This window comes from Fundulus heteroclitus, unplaced genomic scaffold (genome assembly GCF_011125445.2).
Source record: "Fundulus heteroclitus isolate FHET01 unplaced genomic scaffold, MU-UCD_Fhet_4.1 scaffold_36, whole genome shotgun sequence".
NCBI lineage: Eukaryota > Metazoa > Chordata > Actinopteri > Cyprinodontiformes > Fundulidae > Fundulus > Fundulus heteroclitus.
In genome coordinates this window covers 2,972,507-2,992,192 of record NW_023396770.1, presented here as the reverse complement: position 1 = coordinate 2,992,192, position 19,686 = coordinate 2,972,507, and the positions used below count along the sequence as shown (strand labels likewise).

Sequence of the window (19,686 nt, the reverse complement as noted above, 5' to 3'; positions counted from 1 at the left end):
TCGAGCCCGGCCGGTCCGGGTCAGCCTATTTCTGGTGCCGGGCTATTTTTAGCCCCCAGACTGCTGATTTGGGTCTGAGCTTCCCAGGCCTTGTTGATGATTTCTGGCAGAGACGTCCTGAGAGCTGGAACCGGCGTCGTGGCGCCGATCCGGACTCACAGATGGTGGATTTCAGACGGTTCTGTGTTTCCTGCAGCACGTCTTAGCGAAACGTCCACATGGTTTCATTCTGCAGCTTTTCAGTCAGCATTGTGGGTTCGGCTTGATCTGCTGGGGTCCGATTAGCGGTTCTGATCATGTTTACGTTAATAGTGTTTAATAAATGAATGAAGTCAGAATAGTTAGAGCAGTATTAACGACGGAGAACCTTTTTCAGTGAAAAACAGATTAAAACGTGCAACAAATTCACATTTGAGTTTTTTTTTAGGAACAAACGTTTCCTGATGCTGAGTCCCGGTCCGATGCGTTAGATTAGAGCAAAAAGGGAAAAGATGGTGACTAGGGCTGAACAATTAAGCGCATTTTCAATATAATCGCGATTTTAAAAAATGCATTTCCAAATCGCAGAGGTCTGCAATTTTTGGCTATGTAACAATTAGTGACTCAGACGCGTCCATTAGGTTCCATTAGGTAGTTTAACACAATTCAAAAGAAAGTACAAAGAGGTAATTTTCAATAGATACACACATGGGGACAGAAAGCAATAAGGTGTGTATTGAAGATAATAACTTGGTGTAAGGGTTTAGAAAGATAAACTAGCATAAAATGGGAAAATGTATAGGTAAATATTAGTAACTGTTACTTCTAACTGCCACTTTGATTTTGATTTTTTTTTTTTTTTTAATGACAGTAGGACTCTAAAGTCTCAAGTGTTTAGGGGTAGGAGTTTATAAGTTCTCACTTCTTCCGACCCCATTTTGAGCATGATATGTTAACTGAAACAAAAAATCTGTATTTTCTCTTCTTTCTTATGCACTTCTTGTTACTGTGCACTATTTTATTTTTATATTTGTATCATGTTCGAATAAATTTCATTTCATTTCATTTCATTTAGGTGTTGGTAAAATGTTTAAAGTGGGTTTGCTCCACATGGAAGGGAAGACAGTTGCAGCAGTGAGATAATCTAATTTTATTACTTGTTTTAGAGTTTATATAATCATACATAGCATTAAGTTCTGGTCAATCAGTTTAATACATAGACTTGCTTGTTGGTTGGACTTTATGTTCAACAAGGATTGATGTCCAAATCAATTAGAAGCTGTTTTCTTGAATAATATTCTGATCAATAGAAATATTAAAAAAGTTCTTGTTTTAAATAGTCTTTGTTTACAAACATCTTTATTTAGAGGCCATTTTTGTTGCTTCTGGTTAATGCAGAGAAAAGTCAAAATTGCAAATTTGGTTGAAATATATTGTAGGCAGAACGCAATAATTTCTGCACCGAGAAGACATGATAAATTAAACTTGGGAAAAAATTGCATTAAATCGCTATATTAAGAAAAAAAATCGCAATTAGATTATTTTCCAAAATCGTTCAGCCCTAATGGTGACTGAAGCGAACATGCGGGCTGACAGCCGCCGGTACCAAAGCGAGACAAATTTATCTGTAACGCACATTTCACTACAGAGACCACGCAAAGTGCTTTACATTATTAAAACATAGGAAAATAAAAACAGAATAAAAGCAAGTTGGAATAAAATGTAGAAACAAAATAAAACATGGGAGAATAGAAACTTAAAGCAAATATTAAAAACAGTTGGACTACAAAGTTGAACTAATGATGTTTCAGTAAAACAGTTTAACTAGAACAGTTAAAGTCCTGAACAAATGTGTTTTTAACCTTAATTTAAAGGAACTTTTCCAGTTTTCTGGGAGTTTTCTGGGAGTTTGTTCCAGATCAGTGGAGGGCAGCAGGTTCTGGATCAGCTGCAGCGTTCTGATCCACTTTTTAGGCAGACCTGTGAAAACACCGTTGCAGTGATCAGTTCTACTAAAGATAAACATGGATTAGTTTCTCCAGATCCTGCTGAGACATCAGTCCTTTAATCCTGGAAATGTTCTCCAGGTTCTAGAAGGTCCACTTTGTCTTTAGATGGAGGTTCAGGTGTGAGTCCATCACTACTCCCAGGTTTCAGGCCTGATCAGTGGTTCCTAGCTGAAGCAGCTGAAGCTGTGAGATAACTCTAGATCTATTGGTCCAGAAATTATTAGCTTGTTTTTATTCAATTAAAGAACATTTTGTCTCATCCTGCATTCTTCTATTTCCTCAGAGGCTGAACTGGTTCATAGTCACCTGGTGACATGGTGATGTAGAGCTGTGTGTCGTCTGCATAGTTATGGTAGCTGATGATGTTGTTTTTTATGATCTGAGCTAGAGGAGCATGTAGATCTAGAACAGGAGGAACCCAGGATGGAACCTTGGGGAACCCCACATGTGATCTTTGTCGTCTCTGATGTAAAGTTACCTGCTGACACAGATGTGCCAGATGTGTGCCGGTTCTGGAAGTGAAAACAAGTCGTTGATGGTTGTGCAGAGGAGAGCAGAGCTGAAGGAATGTGACTGTTGGTGTTTTACGGCCGGGTTCTCGGGAACGTGTCGGCGCACGCAGAGAAGAAGAACCTGTTGGCTGTTAGGAAGGAATCAGGACCAGAATACGAACAGAGTTGTTGTTTTTTTTCTTGTTTTTTTCTGAGGACGGTTCTGTTGGTGCAGGTATGGGGGGGGTAGGGGGGGGCTTCCACCGTTACCCGTTCGGGTTCAGCTCAGGTCAGGATCCAATTCAGAGCCGCCTGGTGCTGAAATGCTCTGGGTTCTGACAGAAGCTGTGAACCTCCCTCTAGGGCTGAACAATTAATGCATTTTCAATATAATCGTGATTTAAAGAAAAATGCAATTTCCAAATCGCAGAGTCTGCAATTTTTGGCTATGTAACAATTAGTGAATTAGACGCGTCCATTAGATGTTGGTAAAATGTTTAAAGTGGGTTTGCCTCCACATGGAAGGGAAGACAGTTGCAGCAGTGAGATAATCTAATTTTATTACTTGTTTTAGAGTTTATATAATCATACATAGCATTAAGTACATATCAATCAGTTTAATACATAGACTTGTTTGTTGGTTGGACTTTATGTTCAACAAGGATTGATGTCTAATTAAATTAAAAGCTGTTCTCTTGAAAAATATTCTGATTAATAGAAACATTAAAAGTTCTTGTTTAAAATAGTCCTTGTTTACAAACATCTTTATTTAGAGGCCACTTTTGTTGCTTGTGGTTAATGTGGAGAAAAGACAAAATTGCAATTTTGGTTGAAATATATTGTTGGCAGAACGCAATCATTTCTGCTCTGAGTTTAGATGCTGTGGGTCTTTCAGCAACTAATCTGCACGGCGAGGAAACAAATTGATTTGTTGTTTGTATATGTTTAAAAAGACATGATAAATTAAACTGGAAAAAAAAGAATAAATAAATATATAAATAATAAGAAAAAAAATCGCAATTAGATTATTTTCCTAAATCGTTCAGCCCTAACTCCCTCTGTTCAGGGTTGGTTCTGGACCAGAACACACCTGGTGCTCATCCAGCTGTCCTACAGAGGCGGGTCCAAACCTGGCAAACCCAGGAGGGTTCTGATTCCAGGCAAACTGGATGTGGAGCGGTTCTGTTTCCCGTCCGTTCACACGGACTCTGGTCTCCTGGACCTCGGCCCGGTCAGCGGTCCATGATGGCGTCGCCTGCTGAGCCGGACTGAGACGTCATTTAGCTGATGAAGTTGAGACGCCAGGAGTTTCTAAAATTCACATTTTCTGAGACCCGATTCATCAAAATTACAAGAAATAAAGGCTTGAAATGTTTTAATCTGTCTATAAATTTCACGAGCTTCACTTTCTGCAATCATCTAAACCAGGGGGGCCCAAACTTTTAGGTACAGAGTTGTCAATAAAAGGAACTCTTGGGCCAAAAAATGAACACAATTGCTTTTTTTTTTTTTTTTTTTACCAAAAAATTAATTTTTTACCTGCTCTACAAAATAAGATAATTTTAAATAAATAAATCTGTCAGATTTTTTTGTATGACGTGAATGTGTAAATCATTGTAGATCCAAAATCCAAAAGGGTTTTTCTCATCTGTCATATTAAAAGATTGTCATCCAGTTTGCAAATTATTTAGAATAATTTAATTTGACTCTTTACCAATAATAAACTTTACTCTTTTTGGTCTAGCAATATAAAAACAGTATTTGGGTCGGTTGTTTTTTGTAATCAGCCAATTTTAGTAACTGAATTCAAATTAGATTATAATGCACCAGAGTCTGCATTAAGTGATTAAATGTCATTGCATAGATGTTACTATGAGATTAAAGAGAAACTCAAAAGTGTGTTTATCAAAAGATGAATACTTTGTGTTGAACTTAACATTTAAAATTGTAGCATTTTAACTTTTCTGTAATAATTTTGCCCTAAATAAAAACTAAAATCTTCCATCTGCATCAGCAGAGGTCAAAGTCGCGGTTGTCATGGAGTACGTAGGCGCAGATCTCATCAACTTTTATATTTAGGTCTCGTTCTGGAGGCCGGTTTATTTCTATGCTTTGTCTGGTTTCTGTACTACGTTACCCATAATTCTCAGACATCAAGGCTGTCTGAGAATATTGTTGATTTTCCTGATCTAAACCCGTCATCTGAGCATTTTAACGTTCCTCTTTGCCTCTACGACAGAAAAGTACCAAAGCAGGTTTGTAGAAACTGTTTGTTTGCAAACATTTCAGCTTTTAATAATAAAAAAAGAAAATCTGCCTGGAACGGTTTCCCCAGATCTTGTTCTGATGGAAAAATACTACGCATTTAATTACTCTCTGCTTCCAAAAATAAAAAACAGTATTTCTCCAAACGTTGATCAACGGTAAAACTTTTATTTAACGTCTAAAATGAGCCGTCAGTAATACAAGCATCATTTGAATAGTTTCCAGTGGGCCAATAACAGTGTTCCTTTAACCTCTGTGGATAATAAAACTCCATTAAATTCAGTTTATTCACAAAGTTCCCATTCTCAACTTTTCATTAAACCTCACCAGCAGGTTCAGTTCGTTCGGGTTCGGCGTTCAGGAGGGTTAGCGGTGATGGACGTCACAGTGATTAAAGCAACCAGTGAGAAAACTTTATGAGAAATATTTATAAAAAAAAAATCTCTTTCTGGCTCTAAATCTGCTGCTGCTTTCAGTCAGAACCTCCACAGCTGCTTTCCCTAAATGCTAAACTCCAGGTTACCATCAGAGAATTGGTTGTGTTTAGCCATTAGATGAATGCAGAACCAAAGTTTGGTTCTGCAGGAGTTGCACCGGGTCAGAGGCCCGGCTGTCGACTCTACTGAGGAACATGAAGGTTCTGATCGCTCTGATTTCCGCCTCACTAACTGGACTCGTTTCCCCTCAGATGGGCTCTCAGTACGGCCCGCAGCAGCAGAACCTGAGCAGCTACAGCCAGCCGGGTCAGCCAGCGTACTTCAGCCCCCCCCAGCAGCAGCCGGCCGCCCCCAGCCAGCCTCCCTACATGCAGCCCTGCCCTCTGCCGCCACAGGTACGACTCTCCCTCTTCACATCAACCTATGAGCAAGCCGGCACCGGGTCGTTTCCACCAGCTCCTCTGGTTCTGACCAATCAGAACTTTAAACGGGATCTCTGCTTCTGGGTTTTATCTGCTGGTTTACCGCAGTCAGCAGTCCGGTGTGTGTTTAGGCCCCCGGCCCGGTTCTTTAGCTCCATCTGCTGCAAGATACTTAGACTTAGACTTAGACTTTCTTTATTGTCATTTTGTAGCACAGAGTGCATACAGAACGAAATTTCGTTTTTTCATACAGCTCAGAAAGATTGCAGTAACTCTACAGGATACCTTGCAGTGAATTTACAGTACAGGATAAGAAAAATGCAGTGGTAAATCACAGTCAAATACAGGATAACTTTCAATTAACTTTCGGATAAAGTGCAGCAGTGAGCAGTAGGCAGATTGAAATGTAAAGACAATGTAAGCAATGTAAACAAATATGCAGTAAGGTGCAGCAGTGATTTAACAATAGACAGTTGCATTGTAAACAGTTTTGCAGTACGTTTCCGGAAAAAGTGCAGCAGCGATATTGAAGGATACATACAAATGTGCAAATCAGCGGGTCGAGTGTGGTACACAGTCCGTTTTTATACTTCAGCAGTTCAACAGTCTGATGGCAGCAGGGAAAAAGCTTTTGCAGAACCTGGTGGACCTGCAACGGATGCTGCGGAACCTCTTTCCAGAGGGCAGCAGGGAGAATAGTCTATGGTGGGGGTGTGAGGGGTCCCTGATGATGTTACGGGCTCGAGACACACAGCGCTGCGATGAAATGTCTTTAATGGAGGGAAGAGGAGCCCCGATGATCCCTTCTGCTGTCCTCACCACTCTCCTCACGTTCTTCCAGTCGGAGGCACTGCAGCCTCCACAGCACACAGAGAGACAGCTGGTCAGAATGCTCTCTATGGTGCTTCTGTAGAAGGTCGTGAGGATGGGCGGGGGCAGGTGGGCTCTCCTCATCCTCCGCAGGAAGTACAGTCGCTTCTGTGCCCTCTTCACCAGTGACATGGTGTTCACAGTCCAGCTGAGGTTGTCCGTGATGTGCACCCCCAGGAACTTGGTGCTGCTGACCACCTCCACAGCTGAGCTGTTGATGAGCAGTGGAGCATGGTGAGGCCGGTTCTTCCTGAAGTCGACGATGATCTCCTTCGTCTTCTCCACGTTCAGGATCAGGCTGTTGTCTCTGCACCAGTCCACCAGCTGCTCCACCTCCTCTCTGTAGTCCTGGTCGTTGTCGTCTCTGATCAGGCCCACCACCGTTGTGTCGTCCGCAAACTTCACGATGTGATTGGTGGTGAACCTGGGGACGCAGTCGTGTGTCATCAGAGTGAACAGCAGGGGGCTCAGGACGCAGCCCTGAGGGGAGCCCGTGCTGAGGGTGATGACATTGGAGGTGTTCTGTCCGACCCGGACTGATTGAGGTCTGTTGGTTAGGAAGTCCAGCAGCCAGTTTCGTAGGGTGTGTTGAAGCCCAGATGTTCCAGTTTTCCCACCAGGTGCTGTGGAATGATGGTGTTAAACGCTGAACTGAAGTCCAGGAACAGCATCCGCACGTGCGTGTTCTTCTCCTCCAGGTGTGCCAGGCTCAGGTGAAGAGCAGAGGAGATGGCGTCCTCAGTGGAGCGGTTCCGTCGGTAGGCAAACTGGAACGGGTCGAGTGTTGGGGGGAGACTGGAGACGATGTGTTCCTTTACCAGCCTTTCAAAGCACTTCATCATGATGGGAGTCAGTGCAACAGGCCGGTAGTCGTTGTAACAGGTGACTTGAGGTTTCTTTGGCACCGGAATGATTGAGGCAGACTTGAAGCATGCTGGCACTGTGGCTTGGTCCAGCGAGGTGTTAAAAATGTCTGTGAGGACACCAGCCAGCTGACCTGCACACTCCTTGAGCACCCGCCCAGGTATGTTGTCGGGACCTGGGGCCTTCCACGGGTTGACTCTCCTCAAAGACTTCCACACGTCGGCGGTGTCAAGGCAGAGGACCTCCTCTTCCTGATGGGGAACAGCTTTCACTGCTGGAGTGCTGTTTAGTGCCTCAAACCTCCCAAAGAAGTTATTTAGTCCATTGAGGAAGTCAGCATCAACTTCACCCACCGGGGGGGAGGGCGTGTTGTATTCAGTGATCGCCCGGATGCCTTTCCACATGCTCCTGGTGTTGCTGGCATCGTGGAAAAGCTCCTGGATTTTCTGGCTGTGGTTCCGCTTTGCAAGCCTGATGGCACGGTTCAAGTTAGCTCTCGCTGTCCTCAGTGCCTCCTTGTCACCAGACTTGAAGGCTGAGTTCCGTGCTTTTAGCGCTTGACGGACCTCCGCAGTAATCCAGGGTCGTTGGTTGGCTCGGGTGATGATGGTCTTGGTGGTGCTGACGTCCTCAATGCATTTGTTGATGTAGGCTGACACGGTCATGGCGTACTCATCAATGTTGATCTTGTCCTCATAAGTTGCTGCAGCTTTGAACATGTTCCAGTCAGAGCACTCAAAACAGTCCTGGAGCGCCTCCATTGCTCCCTCAGTCCACACCCTCACCTGCCTCGCTGTAGGTTTTGCTCTGATCAGCAGGGGCCTGTATGCTGGGAATAGCATCACAGAAAGGTGGTCTGAAGAGCCCAGGTGGGGGCGGGGGACTGCTCTGAATGCTCCTTTAATGTTTGTGTAGACTAAGTCTAGAGTGTTCTCTCCCCGAGTTGCAAAATCCACGTGTTGGTAAAAATGAGGGAGAACAGTTTTCATATTTGCCTGGTTAAAATCCCCAGCAATGATGAAAACACCCTCTGTGTGTGCAGATTGCAGCTCAGAGATAGTCCGATAGAGAACACCCATAGAATCCTTAGTATTAGCGCTGGGAGGGACGTAAACCGCTGCGATGATAACAACAGTGAACTCTCTAGGCAGATAAAAAGGTCTGCAGCTAATAATCATAAGCTCAATGTCCGGAGAGCAGAAACTTGTGACTAATCTAGCATTTTTACACCAGGTGTTATTGATGTAAACGCAGAGTCCGCCCCCTCGGGTCTTACCGCAGAGTTCTGTCTGTCTGTCGGCGCGGAAAGTAGCTAGCCCCTCCAGGCTAACGGCGTTGTCTGGGATTGATGATGAAAGCCATGTTTCGGTCAGAATGAGAGCGCAGCAGTCCCTGAACTCCCTCTTTGTAGAGAGCTCGAGTTGTAAATGGTCCATTTTGTTGTCCAGTGAGCGAACGTTGGAAAGCCAGATGGATGGTAGCGGCGGTCTGAATGGGTTAGCCTTTAGCCTCGCTGCTAAGCCTCCTCGGCACCCGCGCTTCTTCAGCCGGCTACACCGCTTCCGCGTCGCTCTCCTCCGGCGTGAGCTGCTCGTCGAGGCCGCCGCTTCACAGGCCTCCGGGGCTGGTCTCCGTAGGACGCCACAGTCACGTAAGCAGTCGAGCGTGGTATTTAAAAGTCCAAAAACACAACTTGATCGCAACTCCAACAGGCGCTCGCGGTTAAGTACTGATCGGCTGGGTAGATGAGTGGTTTCCAGCGAGTTTGGCGGCATTTTTATGCATTTTTATGCAAAAAGTCCGCGAGTTGGTACAGAGCTGTGTTCGGCTGCTGCCGCCAGGGGCGCCGCCGGAAGATGGCACCAGAAACTAGGTTTGACCCACAGAGAACAGAACCGCCTTTGTTCTGTTCAAAGATCTCTCTTCAGACCGGAACCGGGACCGGGGACCTGAGGGCCGTCTCTGTTCTGCCTGGTCTCAGTGTCCAGGTGACGGCATCTGGACCGGGTTTTCTCCAGGTTTTCTGAGCTCAGTGGGTCAACTCCTCCGGTCCTGGTGGATCAGAGCAGCAACGAGGCGTTTAGGGACAGAACCTCTCCTACGTCCAGCAGGATGTTTTCCTCATAAAACTCCTGACAGAAGAACTTTCTAATCACAGGACGGTCCTTAAAATCCTTAAATCGTCTCATAAACTGATGCTGCTCCTTATCTATGATCACTGATGTGTTTATTGACTGATTTTATGTTGTAGAATGCGTCATAAATCTGTTAAAATGTGTAAATATGACTTTGGTTAGCAAAGAAGCCGCTAAGATCAGTGGATATTAGGAGCATTACGGTACACTGTGTCACTACCTGAGGACCCCTGAGCTGTCTACAGACTGCCTGACTGTAATGTCTAAACTAGAAGTGCATTCATTTAAGGCAGCCTGGAGTACGCGCTAGCAACAATAAACCTAGTAAGTTAATTCAATATAAAGTTTATTTTCACTAGCCACACTGAGGCTAGTGAAACTGAGGCAATAATAATAATAATGCATAAAAAATATTGCTTTAAACTGAACCACAGAAAAATCTGTTACAGGATAAATACTCTTTCACTGCTCTGTAAATGTTATGTTAGAAACAGGGCAGTGTAGTCCAGCTACTCTGTCCTCCTCACAGAGACGATAGAGAGCTGTGGAGGTGGAGGAAGGCACTGCAAAAAGGAAACTAATGGCAAATTAGTATATTTTTCCTTGATTTGAGCTGGTAAATAAGACTTTTTTTGCCAATGAAATTAGTATTTTTACCCCTAAAATAAGATAATTAGACATCCTGCACTTGAAATAAGATGATGGAGATGAATTGTTCATATTTTAAGTGCAAGAATCTTATTCCGTTGGCAAATAATCTTATTTACCTGCTCAAATCAAGGAAAATACATTAATTTCAAGAAAATTTTACTTGCCATTAGTTCCCTTTTTGCAGTGTTACGCACTTGAAAAATGTTTACTGCGCCTTTATGGTCTGAAAAATATTGAGAAGCTATAATTAATCAAATGGTTTCTATGAATTATTAGAATTGATTGAAGCTAATAAAGGAACATCAGGTTTTAGTTTAGTTCTTAAAAACTAAAACTTAATGAAAAAATAAATGAAGGCGATGAGCCTTTTTTAAAGGAGAAATCTTCTTTATCTGGATTTGAAAGCATTTCCTGGATGCTGATTGGTCGATGGTGACGTCAGCGGCGGTGAATCCGTTTGTGCTTCAAGGTTCAGGATAAAATCTGCCGCTGAGCGTCGTTCCGTCTCCAGAACGTCCCTCATTGCTGGGACCTAAAGGTGGCTGTATGCGTCTGCTTCCATGCAGGAGGCGCCGCAGGAGGCGTACGGGGGGCGGGGCAAGTCCGCAGCAATGACTCCTGGGAAACCCAACCACGAGGACATGAGTCTGAGCCAGCAGGAGAGGCCGTCCAGCCTGCCGGTGAGTCCAAGCATGGAGAGAAAGTCAGACCGAGCTGCTGACATGAAAAAAACCCACCGTGGTGTGAGATCTCAGAGTTTAGGTGTTTAGTGTGTAAAGTTTTCTTCCTCTCGTCATTAAAGTTCATTTCTCCTCACGTTTGGTTACAGTTCAGCTTTGACTCGTATTTGTTGCTGTGATTCAGGCTCTGGGCGGCAGGTTGAACAGATTTCAGGCCTTTTGCTCCCAGATTTTCTGAAGGAAGAGGATGTTAAATTCCTGTAGATCCAAAGTTAAAAACAGGTTTTACACATTTGCATTTTTAAAAGATGATCACCTGTTAGACTTAATTGAAAAACGAAAAAGTTAATTATTTTCGCTCTAGCCTTATGAGACCAGGATTTGGGCCGCTATCTATGTGAAAACACTTTCTGTATTTAGATAATTTTACTAAATGATTTTGGAAAAAAAGCTTTTAATGCACAAAAGTTTGCATCTGAGTTAAAGTCCTTAGACAGATTTGATCGTATTTACTACGAAATTAAACAGAATGTAAAATGTGTGGTTATTAAAACATGAATACATTGTTTTTTTACCCAACATTTTCAGTTGTAAGATCTTAACCAGTCTGTATTAATTTTACCCCAATAAAAATAAAACGTCTCCTTCTCCAGTTTCACACACTTTGGACACGCCCGCTGTAACCAAACGCTGATTTCATCACTAATCTTTAATTGTCCTCCAGGCGTCCTGAATGTCTATTTCTGACCAAGGAACCAAATATCCATGTTTGATTTAAAAAAGTATTTAAAAAAAGGGGCAATTTGAGGAGCTTGATGACAGAAAAAGAGTTTATTTTTAACTGCCCCTTAATTATTTTCCACCTAGTATGATTTTACAACCACAAACTGTATTTTGTTTGTATTTATTGCGACTGGTGAAAGATTATCAGTCCGTCCCTGAATTAAAACACTTTAATGATTTCGATTTGTCAGAAGAAACTAATAAGACCCATTAGATACCAGTTATGGTAAAGTTACAGTTCCAGTCAGAAGTTTATGAAAGTCAGATTCTCAATGATTTTTTTTTTTTACTTATTTCAGATTCAGATGATTCTATAAAGTAAAACCGTTAAGGATTTAAAAACATGAGTTAGGAGCCCATGCAGGACATTAACTAAAAACCTTCCCTTAAACCTTAGCGGAGAACCATTAATCAATCTTAGTTTAACTTATCACAGGGTTCTAATCAGGTTCTGGTTCTCAGAACATCTATTTTTTATTAATTTATTCATAGTTCTCTCCTCACATGTTGAGGCGTCTCTAGTTTTCTTCCCTCGTAACGGAGAAAGTGTGTCAGCTCCTCCGCTTGAAGCAAATCCCCTTCACCTCCAGCTGTGATCCGTCCTCCTTCTCACCGTCTCCTCTCCTCCCCGTCGCTCCCCGGCATTCCTCTCCGATGCTGTGCCGCCGCCCCCTCCCCCTCCCTCTCCCTCTCCCCCTGCCGGTTCTCCGTCTGAGGTTGAGAAAAAGGGGGAGACGCTTTGGTGTGCTTCAATCAAGGTCTTCTGGTTCACATTATACTGCTCATTATTTCAGCCTTATCTAACCTATTGTGTTGAAGTGTGGGGTCACACTTACAAAATAAACATTCAACCATTGATTATTATGCAAAAGAAAGCAATATGAGTAACGAATAACAAACAATATAGAGATCACACCCACTGTTCATTCCTTGATTTAAGAGTTCTCAAATTTGTAAATCTGATCAATTTCAGAACTGCTCAAATTCTTTATAAAGCAAGAAATAACTTACTTCCTGCACACATACAAGTGTTTTCTGATAGAGATGGAAAATATAATCCAAGAGGAAAATTAAATTTCAAAACTAAGTATGTTCGAACAACAAAAAGAAGTTTTAGTTTATCAATTAGCAAAGTGAAGCTCTGGAACAGCTTGCATGAAAACATTAAACAATGTAAAAGCATCCAGCAATTCAAAAAAGAATATAAGAAAAGTATTTTTGATGAATACAAAAAAAGAGTAATGTATAAAAAGTTGGTATACTGTTTGTCTTACTGTAAATATTTGTCCCCCCCCCCCCCCCCCCCCCCAATGATCCCTGACTCTGTGTCTCTCTTCCAGGATCTCTCCCGCTCCATCGACGACCTGCTCACCGGCACAGAGGCGCCAGTGAGTTCAGGGGCCTCCGGTTCTGGCAGCACTCAGGGAGACCAGGGGACTCCAGGGGCCCGCTCGCCTTTCTCCCCCCACGTCTCTCCACGCCTCCCCCCTCCGGCTCGAACGGCACCCTCTCCCTCCCCGTCGCTGTCCCCCGCCGGGTCCCGCTCGGGGCCCCTGTCCCCCACCAGCACCGGTGGACCAGGTGGGCTGGAGAGGACGAAGGAAAACCCCTCCTGACTCTAACGCTGTTCTAACGCCGGGTCTGTCTGTGTCTCAGGCTCTCAGGTGGCCCCCCAGGTCTCTGGTCCCGGATCAGATGCTGGTTCTCATTCCTCCCAGTCGGCCATGACTCCAGACAGAGGTACAGCCTTCAGTCACTTTCTCATTCACTGTAAGCCTCAGGTTTAATCAGTGTCCCCGGTTCATAAATCAAGCGCACCCTTTCCACAGAAGAACGTGTGCATCTCCTGTCGGCCCGAGTTTCACAGACGACTACGGGAGAAATCGGCCGATCCAGGCTGACTTAAGGATAGATAGATTATTTTGACATCAGGCAAACTGATCCTTGAAGCCGATTTAGCGTTTTATTCTTCCATTTACATAATAAAAATGACACAATGGTAACAAATGTTACACAAGTGCCAATTTTAACAAAAAAAATGTATTAAAGGGGTTGATTTTCCAGCGAGGCTCCCCCCAGAGGGCGAAAGTAACAGTGCACTGTCACAAAGATGCTCAGCTGTTCTGGTTTCTCCATCAAGCCAGGCGCGGTTGTTTTGAGCTTAGCAGACAGGCGAACACAACGAAAAGTGGAAAAAACGGCAGTACAAACAATGACTAACACAGTGAAGGTATGAACATCAAGCTTCCCGCAGCGCTATCTTGGCGAGTCGGCCGCTGCCGCCGCCTTGCCAGTTTTATTATTATTATTATTGCTCAAACGCGGTAGCGTCTCGCCAACATAAAAAAAAAAAAAAAAAATAATAATAATAATAATAAAACTCGATATTCTTGCATGTTTATTTGACGTTAACACGCGGTTCTTTGTTGTTGCTTTCGCGCGTGCATATAGTGAATGGCAGGGTAAAAACACATGGAGTTCTCGCCGTAAAGCGAGACTTCTGTGTGTGCGGGCCAAGAGTTCTTGCAATTGCAAGTGCGGTATTTCCCCCACAGACCACCAGGGCGGCCGAGAAAACCTTTGTTCAACCTGAAATGACTCATTTAATCATCCAAAACGGTATGGAACACATTAATTAACTGAAAAATGTTGCATAGTATGCCTTTAAAGGAGCCTAGCACACTTTCCCCAATTATTGCGTAAGTCTGCCCCCTCTGGCGAGAAACTGAAATGACACCAGTGTTGTCTGTGAGAGAGGAGGAAAAACATGAACCTGCACAGGTCTTTTGTTTAGCTAAGAAGTTAATGTCTTCTTAGCTAAGAAAGTTATAAATATGGAAGTTAGCTGTCTTATAGCGGTAAAAAGTGGAGTCATTCATTTAATCTGGTATTTCACGTCAGGCATGCATAGAAGAGACAGAAATTACCCTTAAAACTTTCGCACTTCTCCTTTACAAAAACCCAAAACATAAGAACGATGGAGAACAATTAGATGTACCGAAAAACCAACAACCTGAGGTCTTTGTGGTGCAGATTACCTTCCTGAGAACATCTTCTGACGCTCTCAGCTGCTCCTACAGCACTCTGTCCTCGTGTCAAAAGTCGTGTTTAAACCAGCCAACCTTAACGTTCGGCTTCAGATCGCTGTTTGAAAGGTGCACCGGAAAATCCAGCGCTGCAGCTCGCTTTGCTCTTACGTAACGAACGTGTCACAGCAAGAAAAAGAGCTTATTTGGTTCAGAGGGGATGAGGAAACACTGACCGCCGCTGCAGGGGCGGACATTATGTTCTGTAAAGTTAAATGCTTGTACGCGTCGTTGATTGTTTTCATGTGCGTACCTGATTCTCTGAGGTCAGACGTGGGATTTTAGACAGTAAGCAGCTCGACCGGCGTTTAAAAAAAAACAACGTTGATGCTCTAACTTCAGCGGCAGAGTGAAAGAAAGCGTGAAACTGCTGATTATTAGTTATCAGAGTGAAACAGACGCTCACAGTGAGCCAGATGCAGCTAAATTAGACGGTTAATAATACATTAATCGTCTCAAGCCACCAGAATCTGGTCGCGTTGAAAAGTATTGAGAAGTATCTGGGACTTAACTCCAGGTCCCCGTCTCCTGGGCACCAAGCTGGGGTCCCGTTGGACCCGTCAGGGTTCTGTTATTTCACTTCAGTCACACCTTCAGCCCTGACTGGAGGTTTTTCTGCCTCCAGCCTGTCCTGCAGCGTCGCTCACTGCTCTCTGCATCTTCCTCAGGTTTCCCTCCCTCCATGCAGCGCAGCACCCAGGGTTCCCACTTTGGGCCCTCGCCCATGTCTCCTCACCACACACCTGCGGGCCCCATGCACCACAGCTCCTACCAGCAGGGCAGCCACTCCTACGGGCCCCCAGGTAAGACATGAAGACGCCTGCAGCTGCAGACTACAAGTCCGTCTCTGTCTCACGTCGTCTCCATTTTCCTCAGGTAACTACCCCCGGCCCCCCCACTACGGCGGGACACCCGCTGCCGGCTACAGCAGCCCGGCCCCGGGGCCCGGCCTGGCTAATAACATGGGGCTGCACACCACGGGCCCCATGCACGGTCAGGGCCCCTCCACGCCATCAGGCCGTGGCCCCGGGCCTGGAGCCGGAGGCCGCCTCTACACCGCTGGACCTGGCACCGTGGCCCCCACCTCCCCAAACATGCCTCAAGCTGCAGGCCAGGGCATGGGGCCCCCGGGGCCCAATGCCAGCTGCAAGCCGCCTGAGATGGGACCGAACGCCAACTCCTCACTCAGCGCTCAGAGCAGGTGAGAAACGGGGAGGAAAGCGCCCCCTGGTGTCTGGATGTCAGTAGTTTGAATGCAGTTGCTCCTCTAGAGCCTCTAGAACAGGGGTGTCAAACTCATTTTGGTTTAGGGGCCGCATTCAGCTTAATCTGATCTCAAGAGGGCCACACGAGTAAACTTATTGTAAGATTAAATAGAACTAATAAAAGTGGACTTGTTGTTGATTTTTATATTAAATGAATTTCACTTTTACACAATATATTGTGAATAACCTCGGCGTTTTTAAGAAAAGTATGTGCAATTTCAACAATACTTTTACTCAGTTAAACATTTACTTAAGTGCATTATGCATAAGAACTGATCACAGTGATTGGACAATGTTGAAAAACATTTATTCACGTTTTTTGGAACTTAAAAACACTGTCCTGCATGACAAAATACATGAAACAGATAAAAATTAGGAAATGATTTAAAATCAATTTTCCAAATCTGGAGCTCAGTGCTGCCATCTGCTGATTAAAACACGGCGCCCCTCGTGGACAATATAGGAACTGCAGATTTTCAATTAAACGAAGTACATGTTTTTTTCAATAATTGTTTTATCATTCTCTTCCTTTTATCTCCTCTTTCTTTCACTTTTCTTTTTTTTCTTGTTCTTCCTTTCCTCTCCTACTTTCCCATTGTAGTGTCCATATCATTTGAGATATTCCCCACATGAATCATAATACTGCTCCACTTGTGAAAGTCAAATCTGATGAGCTCTTTTTGGCATTAAGACAACAATTATTATTGCCACATTCCCAGACAGGACACTGGGGGAAAAAAAAAAAATTTTTTTTTGAATAATTATAATGCAGTTAGCCACCGGGCCGTATGTTTGACACCCCTGTGCTAAGCTAACAGTGCGACACGGATGTTTCAGAGCAACATAAAGCTCATGAGCATCAGAGAAGTTGTAACCTGTCCGTACAACAGAGCTGTAAGCTAGCGCTAGCTGCTATTAGCTTCACTTACAGCTCAGTAACAGGTTCTGTCTGTGTCTGGTTCCTTAGAGCTGCTCCACGCAACGCTCTGCTGTGTGAATAATACTGAAACAGTGAAACAACGTACAAACATGTTCAGTCTTTGTTGTTTATAAATTAATTTTAAGTGATACAAGAGCAGGATATAGTTTTCACAGGTCTAGATCGCCCTCTAGTGGCTATAGACGGTAATGTTTACTCCTTGGTTCATGCTGGTTAATATGAATTACCATTTAAAACTGATACTGGTTTTTACTCTGTTGCGGTTGCCGTGTCGATGACCTCTGACATCAATAATTATCTTCTTTAACCTGCAGGCAGGGCGGCTACTCAGCAATGACCCAGATGGGCGGTTCTGCCGGTCCCTACAGCCTGCAGCCAGGCAGCAACTCTGGCAGGATGACCCCACAAGGAGCCCTCTACGCCGCTCCAGGTAGGCCGGCCGTCAGCAATCCCCCCAGATTTAGGATCAGGAACGTTTCTGGGATCGTAATCCATCATCTTGTCCATCCCTTCAGGTTTAGGGATGATGGCAGCAGACGGGATGGGTCCTCACGGAGAACTAAAGCAGCGGATCGAGCTCAGAGAGGCCGTCGGTGCCGCTGCCGATCCGACTAAACCCAAGGTTCGTCCGTCGGCTTGTCCTGCTGGGTTCTCCGGTTCAGACGCTCGTTTACCTGAACAGAGCCGAGATTCAGATGGATTTAGTGTAAACAGGCAAAGAGCTGCTGCAGTCAGGCTTAAAGTCCCCGTTATTAGGGCCCTATAAAATCCGTTTTATTTTTTCCCAAATTCCGTTTTATTTTTTCCCAAATTCCGTTTTAATTTTTGCGAATTCAGTTTTTTTTTTAGCCTTTACTGTTATTTCAGTCGTAAAAAGAATGTGCTTTTAATGTTGATGATTAAAATGTACACAAATAAAATAGGAATGACCTTAAATTTGAGGTAAAAAAAAAAACATCACATTTACTCAATACTTTTACTGCATGATTCAACATAACACTGCACTCTAAGTACTAACAAAATATTAATGTTTATGAACCAATTGTTATAAATAAAAGTGCTCCATTAGCTTTTTCAAGTAAAAAAAATAAAATAGGACCTCTCAATTTCAGAATTCAGTGTTTCCTGCGAGGCGGTGAGTTGTTGGCCGGAACAAGATTTGCGAGGACGACTGACTGACGGAGCGGGGGGGCGTATCCATTTATTTTCGCCTGTTTCTTTCCTGCCAATCACTGTATGCATGCGTGAAAGCAACAACAAACGACCGCGTGTTAATGTCAAATAAACATGAAAGTATATCGAGTTAGTTTTGGAATGTTAGCGAGGCGGTAGCGTGAGTTTGACGCAAAGATAGCGCTGCGGGAAACACTGGAATTATATGAGTAGGTGAAGTTGGCGAAGACTGCTGACATTTCCAGGTAGGGCTCCTCCCTGTTTGCAGTGCTTCTTTAGAAACTGACACAGTTTTGTCATCTTTTCCAAAGGGATGTCAGCCTCAGTGTTTCTCAACTTTTTCGCCGAAAGCGGAGCTGTGGAGAGCCGCTTCGCCATTTTTTCAATGTTTTGATGGGGGATGGTGGGGGGAAGCTGAAATGACAGAGCGGGAGGGGTTGTGTCGCGCAGATTTGCGTCCCCCGGTGTGCACTTCCCCCAGACGTACGTTCTTCTCCCACACAAAAACAGAATTTTATTTCAAATGTAGAAATTCCGCGTTAATTTGCCAATTCCGCGATTCCGTGATCGCGGAAATGATAGGGCCCTACGTTATGTTGGGCCCAGCCTGTAGGAACCTGTGTTCAGCCGTCTGGAGCTGAAGGTTTGATGGTTCCTGAGCGATTTATGAGCAAAAACCAACAAGATGCAGAGAAAAATGAACCAGGCAGCTTTAATTCCTCAGGGAAAATTATCAGGGGTGCACCAAAACGATCCAATCATATCTGATATGAGTATTGCTGCTCTGGTCGTTAACCGATATGTAAAAAAAAAAAAAAACATTCACACATATATTGGGTTGAAGGCATCAAGCTATGAAATGAGCTTTTAGTTTTACAACCTTGATGATTTACTTGCTGTTTGATTAAATATATCCTGGTGAGAGCGATAAGGCTCCACAGCTCAGGTTCCCGTTCCCAGGTTGACTTTCTGAGGCGGAAAGAGAAACCGGGTCTGTTCTGGAGAATAAAGCTTTGATTAAAACGAGGGCGGCAGTGAGTCGGCTGACAGCGTTGATCAGCTCGTTTCCAGCTGCAGCGCCTCTCCCACGTCTCCACCTCGTTAGCAGGTCTCCACCTCGTTAGCAGGAGGGGGTTCTGACTCTGACTGCCGTTGAGACGCTTTCATGCTGCAGCTCGTTCCACGCCGGAGACGTTAACCGACTGTAGCCTAGTTTTTAAATTATTATTCCATCACGCTCTACGCTCAGAGAAACATTGGAAATAGATGAGACAAAAATAATAAATCCCTGGTTGTTGGAAACGTGTCGGCTCAGGTTACTGAAACAAGTTCCTCTTGTTTGTTATATATTCAGGACTCAGAGAGGGAAGAGAGGCAGAATGAATTTAAATTAGAAAAGGAGGAAGAAGAAAGGTGCTTCTGCTCTACTTTTGAAGCATCAAACCAGAAATAATACATCTGGATTTAATGTTCATTTGTCCTTGTGAAGATAATTGGCTCTGGAGTCCCTCAGGTCTGACGGGATCAGAGGAAAATCGTTTCAATTCATTAAAGGTTCGCATTTTAAACTCCAGACTTTGACTAGGACACTGCTACGCCTTGACTCTTTCGTTTGGGTCTGGAGAATCTTGTTTCC

At 44.1% G+C, this 19,686-nt stretch overlaps 1 protein-coding gene across 2 annotated transcripts in view; it reads left to right on the top strand.

Annotated features, from left to right (window-relative positions):
- arid1b (AT rich interactive domain 1B (SWI1-like)) overlaps positions 1-19,686 on the top strand; it is a 43,499-nt gene that overhangs the window by 6,963 nt on the left and 16,850 nt on the right. For both annotated transcript variants that reach the window (XM_036130548.1, XM_036130547.1), the window contains exons 3-10: positions 5,433-5,576; positions 10,690-10,803; positions 12,927-13,167; positions 13,243-13,326; positions 15,341-15,475; positions 15,549-15,873; positions 17,192-17,307; positions 17,393-17,499. In XM_036130548.1, the coding sequence (XP_035986441.1) occupies positions 5,433-5,576; positions 10,690-10,803; positions 12,927-13,167; positions 13,243-13,326; positions 15,341-15,475; positions 15,549-15,873; positions 17,192-17,307; positions 17,393-17,499 (1,266 nt within the window). The remainder of the gene's footprint in view (positions 1-5,432; positions 5,577-10,689; positions 10,804-12,926; positions 13,168-13,242; positions 13,327-15,340; positions 15,476-15,548; positions 15,874-17,191; positions 17,308-17,392; positions 17,500-19,686) is intronic.